General features: G+C 41.3%; 1 protein-coding gene across 1 annotated transcript in view; it reads left to right on the forward strand.

The window, feature by feature from the left end:
- LOC126263434 (spatacsin) overlaps positions 1-19,494 on the forward strand; it is a 351,500-nt gene that overhangs the window by 12,579 nt on the left and 319,427 nt on the right. The window contains exons 3-4 of the mRNA XM_049960526.1: positions 7,726-7,929; positions 8,357-8,561. Coding sequence (XP_049816483.1) covers positions 7,726-7,929; positions 8,357-8,561 — 409 coding nt within the window. The remainder of the gene's footprint in view (positions 1-7,725; positions 7,930-8,356; positions 8,562-19,494) is intronic.

Consider the following 19,494-nt stretch of genomic DNA (forward strand, 5'->3'; position numbering starts at 1 on the left):
CAGTGTAGGCAGGTCAGTTGGTAAATCATGTGGGTGCTTTCACACGTGGCTCTGCCTTTGATCGTGTACACCTTCCGGGTTACAGGACTGGAGTAGGTGGTGGTGGGAGGGTGCATGGGACAGGTTTTACACCGGGGGCGGTTACAAGGGTAGGAGCCAGAGGGTAGGGAAGGTGGTTTGGGGATTTCATAGGGATGAACTAAGAGGTTACGAAGGTTAGGTGGACGGTGGAAAGACACTCTTGGTGGAGTGGGGAGGATTTCATGAAGGATGGATCTCATTTTGGGGCAGGATTTGAGGAAGTCGTATCCCTGCTGGAGAGCCACATTCAGAGTCTGATCCAGTCCTGGGAAGTATCCTGTCACAAGTGGGGCACTTTTGTGGTTCTTCTGTGGGAGGTTCTGGGTTTGAGGGGATGAGGAAGTGGCTCTGGTTATTTGATTCTGTACCAGGTCGGGAGGGTAGTTGCGGGATGCGAAAGCTGTTTTCAGGTTGTTGGTGTAATGGTTCAGGGATTCCGGACTGGAGCAGATTTGTTTGCCACGAAGACCTAGGCTGTAGGGAAGGGACTGTTTGATGTGGAATGGGTGGCAGCTGTCATAATGGAGGTACTGTTGCTTGTTGGTGGGTTTAATGTGGACGGACGTGTGAAGCTGGCCATTGGACAGATGGAGGTCAATGTCAAGGAAAGTGGCATGGGATTTGGAGTAGGACCAGGTGAATCTGATGGAACCAAAGGAGTTGAGGTTGGAGAGGAAATTCTGGAGTTCTTCTTCACTGTGAGTCCAGATCACGAAGATGTCATCAATAAATCTGTACCAAACTTTGGGTTGGCAGGCCTGGGTAACCAAGAAGGCTTCCTCTAAGCGACCCATGAATAGGTTGGCGTACGAGGGGGCCATCCTGGTACCCATGGCTGTTCCCTTTAATTGTTGGTATGCCTGGCCTTCAAAAGTGAAGAAGTTGTGGGTCAGGATGAAGCTGGCTAAGGTAATGAGGAAAGAGGTTTTAGGTAGGGTGGCAGGTGATCGGCATGAAAGGAAGTGCTCCACTGCAGCGAGGCCCTGGACGTGCGGAATATTTGTGTATAAGGAAGTGGCATCAATGGTTACAAGGATGGTTTCCGGGGGTAACAATTTGGGTAAGGATTCCAGGCGTTCGAGAAAGTGGTTGGTGTCTTTGATGAAGGATGGGAGATTGCATGTAATGTGTTGAAGATCTTCTATTTTTGATATTGGCATATATAATTGAACTATTATTGTTGGCATTGATTTGATGAATAAATAGTGAGGGGATACTTAACTGAATTGCGGATAAAAGAAATTTATGGCACTATCTGACTAAAAGAAGGGATCAGTTGATAAGATGTCTCAAGGCATTGAGGAATTTGCAGAAATAGTAACAGTAATATAGGAAAATGTGCTGGGTGTAAATTTTGGAGGGAAATTTAAGATGGAATACAGTAAGCAGACTCAAGTGGATATATATTGTAGTAATTAAGCAGAGACAGAGAGACTTGCATGTAATACAATAGTGTGAACCGCTACATCTACCAGGTTTCAGACTAAACACTACAACAATTTCATAAAGATAATTTGTATAGATCCTGAAAATTGATTGTGATGGGTACATAAATATCCACGAGGTAATGACAGTTTGAAAATGAAATTTGAAAGGCAAGACTGTGTGCTCTAAAATTGAGCAATCATGGCCAATTGAAACCTAGTACAAGATACGCACATGATTACTGGTCTGTGCCTTTGATAGTTTTTGTTGTTGTGAATTACTTGAGCTCCTACCATGTGCTTATATGGAACTTCACAGTGCCATTATGCATTTCCCAATGTTTTTGTTAGAATTTTAAACTCTAGTTTTCCTTCTTTAATCACTAGTTATTTAAGCCTCCTGATGGGTCATTTTCCAGCATAATTATGATTTGGAATATTTTATTCTGACTACAACAGAAAGAGTACAGTCCACATGACTTAAAATCACAGCATAATTTGTCCTGATTGCAGACTGTATCTGTATACAGAGGTTATTTTCATCATCTTACTCTTGATAAAATTGCTGTGTCAGTGGGAAAAAGATGTATTCTATGAAATTGTAACGGTTTAGCAAAATTTCCACTTTGGTGTCATTACCTCTGGAGTTGATCAGCAGATTGTGTTAAATGGCAAGTAACTTGGAGTTTCAAGTGGTGCGCTCCCTGTGGATATCTACAGTATTACCAAAGGAGCTGGCAGACAATTAGTGCTCAGTCAGAATAAACAGCAGTGGCAGTAATTTGTCTTTAGTATAACTAGTTAGCAGATCTGGTTAACTGGGAATAAATTGGAGCTTCATACTGACTTGTTGCATCTGGTCATCCACAGAGTTATCATGGGAAGTTGTGGGGAAACTGTTGAGTTGGTCATCTGACAAAAGACAGCAGTTGTGCAATCACATTGTGCATTCTAATAAATTTCCTGTGGTGTACAGAAAAGTAGGTATCAATAATTGGTCCAGGAACACTGTGCATGTATGTCTAAGGAAGTAATGAAGTAACTTCAATGTCCCATCAGTGACGAGTTTATTAGAAACTGAGCATGACTTTGAATAGGGGGCAATAAATTGGAAAATGTCCATTTGCCCATTTTGAAGAAACCTTTGCAGCATTTGTTGTAAGTGACTAAGGGAAATCATGGAAAACCTGTATCTGTTTGTGTGGTCAGATGGTGGATTTGGACCACTGTTTTTTCCCCCGAAAGCAAGTCTAGTGAGTGTGTGTGTGTGTGTGTGTGTGTGTGTGTGTGTGTGTGTGTGTGTGTGTGTGTCTTCACCTCAAATACATCCAGAATGACTAAACAGACAGTGCCTGAATTTCATCTTGACTTTGTGCAGCACAGGCCCGTATTACATGGCATTCCATGTGTCTGGCAGTCATTGAGGTTTCCCTGTGGACATCTTATCCCCCACAGATAAGAAGTCCAGAGTTATTAAGTCTGATGAGTTCAAAGCCATTTTGGAACTTCAAAATGATTGAACCAACAACCTCCCACTGTCCTGTAAAGAAGGTCTGTAAATATCTGTGCAGAATGGGTGGAACATCTGTTATGTTGGTACCACATAGATTGCGTTATGTCCAATGAGGTGTCTTCCATTAACTAAAGCAGCATATCTGCAGGAACTGTAGATCCTATTTAGAGTCCCAAATGGACTAGTAATGCAATTCTTGAAAAGCCTGCGACAGATATTGACAAAACATAGTCATTGTTTATTCCCTTCTCTGAGCCACTGTGGGTCTTCAGCTCACCAGTAATGCACATTCAAAAGACTGATTTGCCCATGATTTGTAAATGATGCACCATTCATAAACAATGTCAACCATGGAAGTGTTGAATCACTTTGAAGTTTTCATAATCAACATTCAGAAAACTGTAACGGATTTTTGAAGCTATTGCCATGATGCTGTTAGTGTAATATTGACAGAATATGTTGTTGGTGTGGTGTCACCGCTAGACACCACACTTGCTAGGTGGTAGCTTTAAATCGGCCGCGGTCCATTAGTACATGTCGGACCCGCGTGTCGCCACTGTGTGATTGTAGACCGAGCGCCACCACACGGCAGGTCTAGAGAGACGGACTAGCACTCGCCCCAGTTGTACGACGACGTTGCTAGCGACTACACTGACGAAGCCTTTCTCTCATTTGCCGAGAGATAGTTAGAATAGCCATCAGCTAAGTTAATGGCTACGACCTAGCAAGGCGCCATTTGTACCATTGCATGTATCTCAAGATAGTCTCACTTGTATCATCAAGAATGCTGTATACCAAAGGACGATATAAAAGTTAAGTGTTCTAGTAGCTACGTTCTTTTCTTTATCACATTCATTACGAATCCTGTTCCAGACTTCGCGCCAGTCGGCGTGTGTGTACGTGTGCCCTCTATCGGCTACCCGTCACTGTGGACTGGCTGCATTGTCAGTCCACTACAGTTGGATAACTCCACATGCACATTCAAGCTGCCTCATAGTGATGTGGACTATGCTGTTAAATTGATAGTTGCATTACTCTTATTAGTTGTTAAGCATCTTTTGTTAGTGTATTTTATTCTTCACACTTCCATTTTCTTGAAATTTCTGTGTGATGTTTTCAAAGACAGATTGTGGGGTCTTTTGATCAAGATTTTTTTCAGCATACAGTTGCACCACTGCTCTAACAGTTTGGTAACATTTGTCATAAATGAGAACCTTGTCCACTCTTTTGACTGTCATATAAATTTTGAAAGTCTGAATAGCTGCATAAGCAAGTTGTCTGATCACTACAGCAGCAGAGCATAGACCGAGAGGCTTCAGGTGGTCATATAAACACGCAAACCATATCTGAGCTGCATGTTTACTAACATTTGATACAGTAGAGCAGATGTTTGTAGGCCCCTTCTTGTGATTGTGGGACAGTTGTTTGTGGCACTGTTATTATGTTACTATCTGGTCAAGTTCCATACGTGATGTGACGTTGAAGGTCTCGGACCAATGCCACAGAAAAAAAGTATTTAGTCTGATAAAAAAAGGATAGCATCAAAATTTAGTAGTCATAAATCTTAAAAATTACTTATATATACACCGCAAAATTTGCCATATTGACTCCTATAACTTAGTAAAAGCCACAGCTCAATATATTTACTTATCCTGTACATATTTGGGGTGGTCTGTCTTAGCTCTCTTATCTTGTATATTTATCTCTGTCTATGTGAATGTGATGTAAATAAAATAGAAAGAAACATTCCACATGGGAAAAATATATTAAAAAAACAAAGATTCCATGACTTACCAAATGGGAAAGCGCTGGTAGATAGGCACAATAAAAAAAACACACAAACACACACACAAAATTTCAAGCTTTCACAACCAACGGTTGCTTTGTCAGGAAAGAGGGAAGGAGAGGGAAAGATGAAAGGATGTGGGTTTTACGGGAGAGGGTAAGGAGTCATTCCAATCCCGGGAGCGGAAAGACTTACCTTAGCGGGAAAAAGGACAGGTATACACTCGCACACACACACATATCCATCCACATATATACAGACACAAGCAGACATATTTAAAGGCAAAGAGTTTGGGCAGAGATGTCAGTCGAGGCGGAAGTGCAGAGGCAAAGATGTTGTTGAATGACAGGTGAGGTATGAGTGGCGACAACTTGAAATTAGCGGAGATTGAGGCCTGGTGGATAACTGGAAGAGAGGATATATTGAAGGGCAAGTTCCCATCTCCGGAGTTCGGATAGGTTGGTGTTAGTGGGAAGTATCCAGATAACCCGGACGGTGTAACACTGTGCCAAGATGTGCTGGCCGTGCACCAAGCCATGTTTAGCTACAGGGTGATCCTCATTACCAGCAAACACTGTCTGCCTGTGTCCATTCATGCAATTAAACAGTTTGTTGCTGGTCATTCCCACATAGAAAGCATCACAGTGTAGGCTGGTCAGTTGGTAAATCACGTGGGTGCTTTCATATGTGGCTCTGCCTTTGATCGTGTACACCTTCCGGGTTACAGGACTGGAGTAGGTGGTGGTGGGAGGGTGCATGGGACAGGTTTTACACCGGGGGCGGTTACAAGGGTAGGAGCCAGAGGGTAGGGAAGGTGGTTTGGGGATTTCATAGGGATGAACTAAGAGGTTACGAAGGTTAGGTGGACGGTGGAAAGACACTCTTGGTGGAGTGGGGAGGATTTCATGAAGGATGGATCTCATTTTGGGGCAGGATTTGAGGAAGTCGTATCCCTGCTGGAGAGCCACATTCAGAGTCTGATCCAGTCCTGGGAAGTATCCTGTCACAAGTGGGGCACTTTTGTGGTTCTTCTGTGGGAGGTTCTGGGTTTGAGGGGATGAGGAAGTGGCTCTGGTTATTTGCTTCTGTACCAGGTCGGGAGGGTAGTTGCGGGATGCGAAAGCTGTTTTCAGGTTGTTGGTGTAATGGAACCACCACCTACTCCAGTCCTGTAACCCGGAAGGTGTACACGATCAAAGGCAGAGCCACGTGTGAAAGCACCCACGTGATTTACCAACTGACCTGCCTACACTGTGATGCTTTCTATGTGGGAATGACCAGCAACAAACTGTCCATTTGCATGAATGGACACAGGCAGACAGTGTTTGTTGGTAATGAGGATCACCCTGTAGCTAAACAAGGCTTGGTGCACGGCCAGCACATCTTGGCACAGTGTTACACCATCCGGGTTATCTGGATACTTCCCACTAACACCAACCTATCCGAACTCCGGAGATGGGAAATTGCCCTTCAGTATATCCTCTCTTCCCGTTATCCACCAGGCCTCAATCTCCGCTAATTTCAAGTTGCTGCCACTCATACCTCACCTGTCATTCAACAACATCTTTGCCTCTGCACTTCCGCCTCGACTGACATCTCTGCCCAAACTCTTTGCCTTTAAATATGTCTGCTTGTGTCTGTGTATGTGTGGATGGATATGTGTGTGTGTGCGAGTGTATACTTGTCCTTTTTCCCCCTAAGGTAAGTCTTTCCGCTCCTGGGATTGGAATGACTCCTTACCCTCTCCCTTAAAACCCACATCCTTTCATCTTTCCCTCTCCTTCCCTCTTTCCTGATGAAGCAACCATTGGTTGCGACAGCTTGAAATTTTGTGTGTGTGTTTTTTATTGTGCCTATCTACCAGCGCTTTCCCATTTGGTAAGTCATGGAATGAATGTGATGTAAGAATTTCATAGGTGTGGGAAGAAAATGTGTTTAAAAATGAGTTTAAAATCATGTTTCCTCAGTGTTCTCAGATTAATCCTGCATCACTCAAAATTTTTATGCCACTCTCAACAATAAAATCCTTGAGAGATAAGAGATTCTCAGTTAACTGTTTACTGCATATCTGAAGATTTCTATGAAATACGTTGGAATCAAATTCTGCATAGTTCAGACATACTGTAACGTACCCTGAAGTTCATTTCCTTTACACTGCCGTGGAATATTTAATGTTTTTATGTTATTAATTCGTAAATGTTTTCTAGGTTTACAATGACTTTCCGTAAAGAAGAAATAGCTGACAAAAAATGGCAGAAAGTGTATAGAACTACTATTCCGGCACCAGAAAACTGCTTAGTAAAAAAAAAAAAAATCTCCACCTTACATGTCAGTGGCTTATAAGGTTACAATTATATGCTGTTCACTATTTTATGAGGAGATAACAATTGTCAAAATAGAAATAGATAATTGGTATCTTTAATTTGTCAGAAAGTATCCAAAATGAAACAGATGTTTCACCTCATGAGCAGGATTTGAGGAAATTAAGCTGTGCTGAGACCATGCAGAATAGCTGTTTGAAATTTCCTCACATTCTATTCAACTCGGAGGCTCTGATTGAAATGGTCTGAAAGCTTCAGTTCTGGAAAATTCACTTCATGATCAGAACTAACTTCCTCCAACTACTTCATCACATCCTTGTTTACTTAAAGATATTCATACTTTTAGTAGTTATTACCGTGTGGAAATCAGACACTGCTGTATTTTTGTGTCTCTAAAACTTTTGTATTACATTAACAGCTAATATTCATTTTTCGTATTACCACATATTTTTGTTCACTCTTTGTATTTTCGTAGAAATCCTGGACCACCACTAGCCAACATGACTTGTATGTGTACAAAAAATCACAACAAATATGCATTTTCCCAGATTTGTTTTGACAGTGAAATAAATGGGAGCATGTTATATTGTTATTTTTCAGATAAAGGAGAAATAAAAGATATATCTGTGGTGTCATGTGTGAAACATGATATAGTGTTATGTGTTGACAAGAGATATCTTCTGTACCTAACTTGGAGATATCCAGAAGTTTTAAATTTAGGCAAGAAAGTTCACATACCATCCTGCATATATGTTACACAGAGTCGAGATTACATCTTTATTCTTACAGTTGGAGGAAACATATGTATCCTTTCTCATCAAAATTTCAGACACATTTATGATTTATTAATTGTATTGCATGTACTTATAAAATGTTAACTATGAATATCATTGCATTAAAGCAATTATGTTTAAATTTGTCCAACAAGGTACTTCCACTGTGATGTTACAGGTACTTTTCTTTATAACAACTTTGTTCTGTGTTATAAAACATACATTATAAGACTGCCCTAAATTTTATTGATGCTTTATCCATGTCTACAGACAGTAAATGTATTCATAGCCTGAAATCTATTTTGGACATTTAACATAAATTTGATCAATCTCTGGAATATCAAAAAGCGTATTTGCATTGGCAAATAAATGGCCTGAGCTGTTAAATCAGCTTCTATTATTATTTGTAGCATCGAATCATGTCGCTTCAAAATTTGTTTACCTTAAGTATATAACAGCATTTTACTCAATTGAAAATGGTCAAAATGTTGGTACTTTCAACATTTATGCTGTGGTGTCCAACAACAGTGAAGAATCGTATCACTTTACTGCAATTAGTGTGACTGGAGATGGAAGAAAAATTGCAGTTGCTGATGAGAAGAGCAATGTTTTCATATTAAATGCTGAAAGTTTTTTCAGGATCAGAAGCTATCAGGAAGAAACGTAAGTTTCATCCAAATTTATTTATTTATTTAGCGTATGGCGCTACACACATGGTTTACACTTATTACATTATGAAACTATATGATAAAATACACTACAAAATACATAAGTGAAGGATACATATTCAGATAAAATATAATACATAAACACAATAAAAAGTAACATCACCGCAGATATTTTGCGTTACACAAGTCTTCAAATTCTGACGTCCAAATTGGTGATCCATTCAAGGCAGGGCAGAGTGGCGTTGAAGAAGTCAGCCTGACTACCCTCGTAGGCTCTTAATTCACAGTCCTGGGCGATGTGCTGTATTGTTTGATAAGGTGCCCCACAGTCACAGCTAGGGCTGGGAAGCTTTCCCCACTTGTGTAGATTGTGTGCACATAGTCCATGTCCTGTTTGGATTCTGTTTAGGCTTTTCCATAGCTGTTGCAGAAGTTCAAAGCCCTTAGGTTTCTCTGATGGACAGATAAGTTCACGGTTGTCAGGGAGGCACTATCACTCCAGCTCTCGTGCCATTTAGTATCCTTGCCGAAGTTGGCAGCTGACAGTTGTTGGGCCAGTCTTAAAGGGGGATTTCTGGAGCAGAGTCATGTTCTTTCCAAAGTTGGGACATCTTCATGGATAGGAAGTAGGGGGTTATTCATTATTTTTGTGTATTGCTTCATCAGAGCTTCCTGTCTTCGCAGGGAGGGTGGAGCTATATGACTAAGTGTTGGAAGCCAATATAGTGGGGTAGTCTTTATGCATCCAATTATGGTTCTTATAGCAGCGCTGAGCTGGGTGTGCACCTTGTTTACATGCTTGCTGGTTAACCACGCTGGTTCACAGTACTCAGCTGCAGAGTACACTAAGGCGAGTGCAGAGGTTTGTAGTGTGTCTGCTGCTGCTCCCCAGTTAGTGCTGCAGAGGCTCTGAATGAGGCTGTTCCGTGAGCTTATTGTATTGGATACATTTTCCAGGTGTCTTTTGAAGGATAATGTCCTATCTAGAGTGAGCCCCAGGTACTTTAGATATGGCTGATATCGCAGTTGACTGTTATTCATATGAACCTTCAACTCATATCTCACCATTCTGTTGTTCAAATGAAAACAGCTGACTTCAGTCTTGGTGGAATTTGGTATTAGCCTCCATTTGGTGAAATACTCATGCATTCTGTTTAGGTCTGTTGTGAGGATGTTTTCAGTGTCTTCAAACTGCTTGCTTTGGATAGCTAGGGCCATATCATCAGCATTGCTGAACTTCCTTGAGATGGTTTCAAGGCAGGTCAGAGATGTAAAGATTAAAGAGCATTGGTGCTAAAACTGATCCTTGAGGCAGTCCATTGTTCAGTTTCCTCTGTTTGCTCATGTCATTACCCTGTATCACCTGGAAGTATCTATCCGAAAGCATGTTGTTGATAAGTCTCAGTGTCATACGGCAGGGGATTACTTTTATCAGTTTATGTAGAAGTCCTTCCTTCCATACAGTGTCATAGGCAGCTGTTAGGTCTATGAAAGCTACCGCAGTCTTTTTTTGTTTTTGAAAACCTGCTTCAGTATATGTCGTTACACTTAGAACCTGGTCTGTGCAGCTCCTATTGGATCTGAAACCTGCCTGCTCTGGTGGGATGACTTCTAGGATTCGTGGGCCCAGCCTGTTGAGGAGTAGCCATTCCAGAAGTTTGTAGCAGCAGCAGCTGAGAAGAGTGATAGGGCGGTAACTTTCGGCTTTATCTGATGTTTGTCTGGTTTCAGCACAGCAATTATTTTAGTAATTTTAAAAGCATTTGGCAGGCAGCCCGATGTTAGTATGCATGAGTAAAACTTGGTCAATCATTTCTTCATTTCCTCACACATAAAGTCAGGAATTTAGGGTGCATTCCATCATAACCCATTTTAACATCACTGAGAGCAGCTTCTAGCTCTTCAATTGTGAAGCTCCGAGAGTACTCAGTTTCTTGAGGTGTTGTTCGCTGTATGTTTCTGTATTCCCTTTTTACTTTTTGTGTGTGGTGTTTGTCTCGTGGTGCCCTAGATAGTGATACAATTCGACTTGCTATCTGGTCTGGTAGCACTGTACAAGCTATTTTGATTGGTGGTTTACTTCCCCCCAACTTCTTTAGTAAACTCCAAGCTTTCCTGCTTGACTTCTTAAAATCCATTTCAGCTGTTGTCTTAATCCATCTATTTCTTCGAACCTCATCCAGTGTCTGTAACAGTTCATCGGCTACGTCTGTATCACCATGTTTTACATATGTTTCAAAAAGATTCTCACAATCTTTGTTCCAGCCTGGAATGTATTCCTTGTGGTACCCACGTGGGATACACTTTTTTGCTGTTGCAATCACTGCACTTACAAATCTGTTGTAATTTTAAGGTGTTGCTGGGCGCCATCTTAAGACCTTGTCAAGTTCTTGGAAGAACAGTTCCCAGTTTGCCTTTTGGCAATTCCATCTAGGTCTTGGTCACCGGGATTTGTATGCCTATTTCGTATATGACTGGACAATGTAGACTGCGTGGGAAATCTGGTAGGATCATTCTGGTTATGCTGATTGGTTGGCCACTGTGATTCTGGGTGGAGAAACATAGATCTGGATTTGAGTCTCTACCCCATGCTGCTGATCTGAAAGTTCCCTTATCCTTTGCATCGAATATGAGACTTAAGCTGTTTCCATCCAGTGAGTGCAACACCATTCTGGTTACTGATGTTGTATTTCCACATTGTATGGTGACTATTGAAATCTCCCAAGTACAGAGCTGGAATGGGGAGTTGGGGTAGTACTTCTGGAGGCCACTGGATGAGTGGAGGTTGGATTCCACTGTCAATGCCAGAGTGCAATACTTGGGCATTTTCTATGTTGCTGCGGATATAAGTAGAACAGCCGTGTGACTGATGGTATGTCGCACCTAGTATCTCATACCCTGGTATTCTGCCTCTTGCCTTAAGATCGACCACACTAATTACATGAGTCTCTTATATAGCAACAACATCAATGTTCCTCTCACGGAGAATTTGAGACAGAGTTTCGCATTTGGATCTGCTTAGTCCTTCAGTATTTAGTTGGAAAATTCGGAGGCTAGGTCCGATATTTCTTGTCATGCAGCTCCTGCAGGAGCCATTATCTGACAGGCTTGCTTTCATGTGTGCAAGGCCAGGAGATCCTCTAGAGAGGATAAGTCTGACGCCAGCTATCGTTCTAGCTCATTTAGCGTTACCCAGGGTGCACCTGTGGGCTTCTTCCATGGATGCGAGCTAGTTTACATAAAAAAAATGGAAGGAAAAGAAACAATACTTACATTATAACTCAACAGAACATTAACACAAATTTGATTTACAAACAATACATCCATATATTGTGGTATAATGTGCATTGTGTTGTATGTTGATAAGATATACCTTGGGGAATCAAGGGAGACTTATTTGTTCTTGCGTGTGTGTCTGTATATAATATTTGAGCCACAATAAGATGCGTGGCAGAGGCTACATTTTTTAACATGCATTAGTATTTTTTTCTCTTCTATTCCCAGATGCAGTTGGAAGTTTTGACTGACCATGTGCCTCAGTGCAGGTGCCATTAACCTAATTCTATCTTAACAATGTCTTTGCAAGCAGTATATACAAGGCTGAAGGAGATAAACAGATTTTGCCTTTGACTCATCATCATCTGAGTACATCTACATCTATGCTCTTCGAACCACTGTGATATGCGTGGCAGAGTGTACATCCCATTGTACCAGTTATTAGGGTTTTTTCCTGTTCCATTCATGTGTGGAGTGCAGGAAGAATGATTGACTGAATGTCTCTGTATGTACAGTAATTTTGTTAATCTTATGCTCACTATCCTTATGTGAGCAATACGTAGGGGGTTGTAGTATATTCGTAGAGTAATCATTTAAAGGCGGTTCTTGATACTTTGTTAATAGACTTTCTCAGGATAGTTTACATCTGTCTTCAAGAGTCTTCCAGTTCAATTCCTTCATTATGTCTGTGACAATAAACCTTGACTGTTTGTGCTTCCCTTCTGTCTATGCATTCTATATCCTGTTAGCCCTGTCTGGTATGAGTCCCACGTACTTCAGCAATTTTCTAGAACTGATTGCAAGAGTGATTTGTAAGCAATCTCCTTTGTAGACTGGTTACACTTCCCCAGTATTCTACCAATAAACTGAAGTCTGCCACCAGCTTTTACGAAGGTTGAACCTGTGTGATCATTCCATTTCATATCCCTACAAAGTGTTACTCCCCAGGTATTTGTGTGAGTTGGCCAATTCCAACAGTGACTCATTGATATTATAGTCATAATATACTACATTTTTTTGTTTTCTGGAGTGCAAAATTTATCATTTATGAACATTTAGGGCAACTTGCCAATCTCTGCACCATGTTGAAATCTTATCAAGATCTGACTGAATATTTATGCAGCATCTGTCAGACAGTACTTCATTATAGATAAATGGATTGTCTGCAGAAAGCCTGATTTTACTGTTAATATTGTCTACAAGGTCATTAATATACAACATGAACAGCAAGGTTCCCAATACACTTCCCTGGGGTACACCTGAACTTATTTCTACATCTGACAATGACTCTCCATCGAAGATAACATGCTGTGTCCTCCCGATCTCAATCCAGCCACAAATTTCACTTGATACCCTATATGATCATACTTTTGACAATAAGCGTAGGTGCGGTACTGAGTCAGATGCTTTTTGGACATCTAGAAATACTTCATCTACCTGGTTGTCTTGATCCAAAGCTTTCAATACGTTATGTAAGAAAAGTGCAAGTTGTGTTTCACATGATCATTGTTTTCGAAATCCATGCTGGTTGGCTGTGAGGGTGTCATTCTGTTCAAGATACCTCATTCTGTTCAAGATACCTCATACTGAGCTTGGAATATGTTCTAAGATTCTATAACAAATCAATGTTAAGGATATTGGACAGTAGTTTTGTGGATCACATCTACTAGCTTTCTTGAAGACAGGTGTGACCTGTGCTTTTTCCGAGAACTGGGCACAGTTTTTTGTTTGAGGGATCTGCAATAGATTATAGTTAGAAGAGGGCCTAACTCACTGCAAATTCAGTTCAGAGTGTGACAGTGTGGAGCTTTGTTCAATTTTAATGATTTTAACTGTTTCTCAATACCACTGACTCTAATACTTATTTCATTCATCTTTTCAGTGGTACGAGGATTAAATTGGGGCAATTCTCCTGGGTTTTCCTTTGTAAGGGAACATTGGAAAGTGGAGTTAAGCATTTCAGTTTTTTTCTTCGTTCCCTTCAATTTCAGTTCCTGTGTCATTCGCTAGGGACTGGACACTAACTTTGATGCCACTAATAGCCTTTACATATTACCAGAATTTCTTTGGGTGCTGTGAAAGAGCACTTGACAATATTCTGCTACAGTAGTCAGTGAAGGCATCATGCATTGCTCTCTTAATAGCCAAATGTGTTTCACTCAGTGTTTCTCTATCTATAGCCCTACACTTTGTTTCACGCCTATTATGTAGTAATCTCTGTTTCTTTAGAAGTTTCTTTGCAGTGACTATACCATGGAGGTTTCCTCTCATTGTGTGACCTGTCCTATTGGGTACATATCTATCCAGTGCATGGTCAACTATTCTTTTAAATGTGAGTCAGAGTTACCCTGTATGCTCCTTCCTTGTGCTGAAAGTTTCAAGTTCCTCATTGAGATGTGTTACTACTGATTTTGTATCTAGCTTACTGAACATGTGTGTCTTTCTGCTTGTTTTAGTTATCTTTTTTACTTTGATAATGATTGTTGCCACAACTGCATCATGATCACTGATACCAGTTTCAATGTGGACATCCTCAAAGAGGTCAGGTCTGTTTTTGCCATTAGATCCAGTGTATTTCCATCGTGAGTGGGGTTCCTAACTACCTGTTCTAAACAAGTTTCAGAGAAGGCATTTAGTAAAGTTTCACAGGGTGTCAACTGTAATTTTTCAAATTAATTCTTGGATTATTAAAGTTTCCACCAATGACTACAGTATGATTGTGGAACTTACGTACAAGTGAACTGAGGTTTTCTCCAAAGTTTTTGGTTACATCAGGAGATGTTTTTTTTTGGTAGATGATAGAAGGATCCAATTATCATTTTATGCTCAGCCCTAATACTGAGTTTTGTCCAAACAGTCTCACAAGCAGCTTCAATTTCTATCTTGGTGGATTTGAGTTTCTTGTCTACTGTGACAAATACACCACCCTGATTTCCCATTTGCCTATCCTTCTGATATACTGTTAAACTTTTCCCAAAAATCTCGCTGCTATCAATTGCAGGTTCTTGTGTGATGTCTCTCAGTGTTTGAGTTACTTTCTTTTATGAGGGAAACAAACTTGAGGCTATATGAAGGGCCCTACTTTGTTTATATGTGATGACCTTTGCTGTTTTGAACTAATATGGTCCCACACACTTGAGCTATGTTACAGTTTAGGCTGTGTAAGTGTTCTGTAAGCAATCAAGTTGTAGACAAGTTACATTTTTCTGGTATCCAAAGATACATCAAAGCTTGTCATTTGTTTTATTTACAACTGAAGTTGTGTGATCATCCTTTTCATATCCTATCACATTGTTATTCCATGGCATTTAAATGACCTGGCTGATTTCAGATGTCACTCACTAATTGTTTGGTAACATATAATACATTTTTGTTCTCTATGAATACATTTCTCTACATAAAGAGCATTGTTGACAACATTTGGATCAATTTAATCAATTTGCTGATGGCAGAGAAAGGTGACTCAGTGGTTAGCACACTGGACTTGCATTTGGAGGACAATTCTTCAAACCCGCATCTGGCCATCCTGTTTTAGATTTCTGTGATTTTGACAAATCGCTTCAGGCAAATGCCAGGATGGTTCCTTTGAAAGGGCACGACCAACTATATTCCCCATCCTACCTTAATCCGATGTGACCAACGGCCTCGCTGTTTGGTCCCCTCCCCCCAAATCAACCAGCCAACCAACTTCCTGAGGGCAATAGTTTCAGTACTGATGTTAGATTCAAATAATTTGCCAGGAATTCAGTGAATTATTCACAACAGTAGTTGAAAACAAAGGGAGGAAAAATAGATCATCAGATCCATTAGCTTAATTTTGAAAGACCTCATATCTCTTTTGCCACTCAGATGTAAGGGAGATCTCTGAAATCAGGAGATTCCTGCAGAGCAGTAATGTGCGAGCTATGATGGCCTTTCAGTCAAAGAACTGAAATCTTCTGCTGCAATGCAATCAGTCAAACAATGGTTTTGAAAACATGAGTATCCTTTGTCTTTGTCTCCCTTTTTCTTCAGAACTGAGGTGTCCCTATCATAGTTGGGTCTGATTTTCCAACCTTCACCTCTCCATCCTTCCTCCTCTATGAGTAGGAACTGACTGTTTCAAATCTAGGTATGATTTTTTTTCTATTTTCTATTAGCAGTAGTTGAAAGTTTGCCTCCTTGAACATAAGTGTTACTCAAGTATTTGTGTCCTTGTAAAGTAAGCGTGACATAAACATGGAACAAATTCAGTAATGTGTTGGTTGATTGTTTCTGGTCAATACAGCACACATGAAAATATACAATAGATGTCTAGAGAACTTAAATGTGAATTTTTGGGAGAAAGGTGACATTGCTTTCACGAAACCCCAGAGAAAATGTCGAGAACCATTATTTGAGAAATATTTTGCTGCCATCATCTGATATCTTTTTAGACTGAACATAATTTAATGTTCTTGCTAAAACCATCAACCACAAAAAATATGTGCTTTTAGTTATCAGTGGACCATACAGGTTAACTGGCTCCAACTGATTGGTATTGTCTTCAGATTGCTGCAGAAACCTGTCCCACATAGGCACACTACAATTTACCGTATAGTGGAGATGCTCACCCCTACCACTCCCTGAACTTCTACCTTCTACACACTTCCTAAAGCCCATAAACCCAACCACCCAGGATGCTCCATAGTGGCTGGTCACTGTGCCCCCACTGAGAGAACATCTGCTCTCGTAGGCCAGGACCGTCAGCCTATTACCTGGAATCTACTCTCCTAAGTTAAAGATACCAACCATTTCCTCCACCAACTCTCCACAGTTCCTCTCCCTTTACCACATGGTGCCCTGCTCATTACTATTGATGCCACCTCCCTTTACACTAACATCCTTAATGTCCATGGCGTTACTGCTATTGAACACTACCTTTCCCAATCCTTGACGGCTTGGACGCCAACAACCTCCTTCCTAGTCACCATAACCAACTATGTATATCCTCACCCACAATTACTTCTTCTTTGAAGGCATTACCTACAAACAAATCTGGGGTTTGGCTATGGACAGCATCATGGCACCGTCCTACGCCAACCTATTAATGAGCCATCTAGAGCAATCCTTCCTAAATACCCAGAATCCTAAACCCCTCACTTGGTTCAGATTTATTGATGACATCTTTGCGATCTGGATCGAGGGTGAAGATACCCTATCCACATTCCTCCAGAACCTCAACAGCCTCTTCCCTATTTGCTTCTTCTGTCCTACTCAAGCCAACAAACGACCTTCCTGTCATCCTAACTGCCGTCTGCTTCACAAATCCTGTGCAGCAAGTTATGTAAATTTAAGTATTAGCTGTGTTTTTCTTACTTGTCACTTCTTTTTCTGTGTGTTTTTGCTTTTAGGAAGCTTTAATTTTCGAGTACTAGCAATAGTGTTCCATAGATTTGGTGTTTGTTTTGAATACTGTCGAGAGACAGTTAGTGCTTATTTTCATTGTTTCCAACAAGAAGTGTCTAGTAACCACAGTTTAGTCAACTATCAGCTGCCTTTAGTGAATTAGCAGTCTAGTTAAAAGTTGATTAGTTCACTGTCTACAGTAAATTGTTGATTTCTTAGGATGGATAGGATGTGTGACTGCTGTGCACGGACGCAGGAGGAGCTGGCCACTGTTCGCGAGCAGCTGAATGTGCTGATGGCCGCGGTCAGCAATCTCCAGGCTGCTGCCTCAGAGTGTAGCAGCAGTGGGGAGTCTGGTGCGTCACATGGTACACCCCAGGTGTTACATGCTTCACCCACGGTCCCCACTGTCGAGACATCTTCGTGGGTACTGGGCGCGGTTGGTCCACCCTCTCCTCAAGGAGAGTGGTGGGTTCAACGGCATTTGCTTCGCACGAGGCAGAGGGTCAATGTGGAGGCTGGTCATGTGGCATTGCCTGCTCTGCCTGTGAGAGAACATGTGACCACTCCTTCACCAAGGTCTGAGCAGGCACACGGGGAGGGGTTTATTAGTGATTGGGAGCTCCAATGTTAGGTGGGTGATGGAGCCTCTTAGGGAAATAGCAGAAAGGTCGGGGAAGAAGGCCAGTGTTCACTCTGTCTGCCTGCTGGGGGGTCTCATCCGAGATGTGGAGGAGGCCCATAGAAAGCACTGGGTGCACCCGACTGCAAATTGTTGCTCATGTCGGCACCAGTGACTCCTGCCATCTGGGTTCAGAGGTCATCCTCAGTTCATACAGGCGGTTGGCAGAGTTGGTCAAGGCGGAAAGCCTTGCCCGTGGGGTGGAATTTGAGCTAACTACTTGTAGTGTCATTCCCAGAACCGATCACGGTCCTCTGGTTTGGAGCCAAGTGGAAGGCTTAAACCAGAGGCTCAGACGATTCTGCAGAGATCTGGGGTGCAATTTTCTTGACCTCTGCTATAGGGTTGAGAAATATAGGGTCCCCCTGAATAAGTCAGGCATGCACTACATGCAGGAAGTGGCTACAAGGGTAGCGTAATACGTGTGAAGGGGACATGTGGTTTTTTTAGGTTAGATAATTTCTTCTATAGGCCGGCCAAGACACCTCCTGAGACGCGACAAGGTAGCAGCAGGCAAATCGCAACAGGGAATGACAGTATTAATGTGGTAATTGTAAACTGCAGGAGCATCTATAGAAAGGTCCCAGAACTGCTCTCATTAATAAACGGCCACAATGCCCACATAGTACTAGGGACGAAAAGTTGGCTGAAACCAGATGTAAAGAGTAATGAAATTCTAAACTCAGATTGGAATGTATACCACAGAGACAGGCTGCACAGTGAAGGGGGAGGCGTCTTTATAGCGATAAAAAGTGCAGTAGTGTCAAAGGAAATTGACGGAGATCCGAAATTTGAAATAATTTGGCTGAAGGTCATGGTTAAAGCAGGCTGAAACATGGTAATTGGATGTCTCTACAGGCCCCCTCGCTCAGCAGGAAAATTTGAAAAATATTTTGACCATGTTATAGTTTTGGGTGGAGATTTTAATTTACCAGATATAGACTGGGAGACTCAAATGTTTATAACAAGTGGCAGGGACAAAGAATCCAGTGAAATTTTTTTAAGGCATTATCTGAAAACTACCTTGAGCACTTAAACAGAGAACCGACCGTGGCGATAACATATTAGAGCTTCTGGTGACAAACAGACCCGAACTATTTGAAACAGTTAATGCAGAACAGGGAATCAGCAATCATAAAGCAGTTACATCTGTGGCTTCAGCCGTAAATAGAAATATTAAAAAGGTAGGAAGATTTTTCTGTTTAGCAAAAGTGACAAAAAGCAGATTTCAGAGTACTCGACGGCTCAACACAAAAGTTTTATCTAAAGTACAGATAGTTTTGAGGATCAGTGGACAAAGTTCAAAACCATCGTACTATGTGCATTAGATGAGTATGCGCCAAGCAAGATCGTAAGAGATGGAAAAGAGCCACTGTGGTACAACAACCGAGTTAGAAAAAACAGATAGTTTTGAGGATCAGTGGACAAAGTTCAAAACCATCGTACTATGTGCATTAGATGAGTATGTGCCAAGCAAGATCGTAAGAGATGGAAAACAGCCACTGTGGTACAACAACCGAGTTAGAAAACTGCTACGGAAGCAAAGGGAACTTCACAACAAACATAAACATAGCCAAAGCCTTGGAGACAAACAAAAATTACA

This window comes from Schistocerca nitens, chromosome 6 (genome assembly GCF_023898315.1).
Source record: "Schistocerca nitens isolate TAMUIC-IGC-003100 chromosome 6, iqSchNite1.1, whole genome shotgun sequence".
NCBI classification, from domain to species: Eukaryota; Metazoa; Arthropoda; class Insecta; order Orthoptera; family Acrididae; genus Schistocerca; species Schistocerca nitens.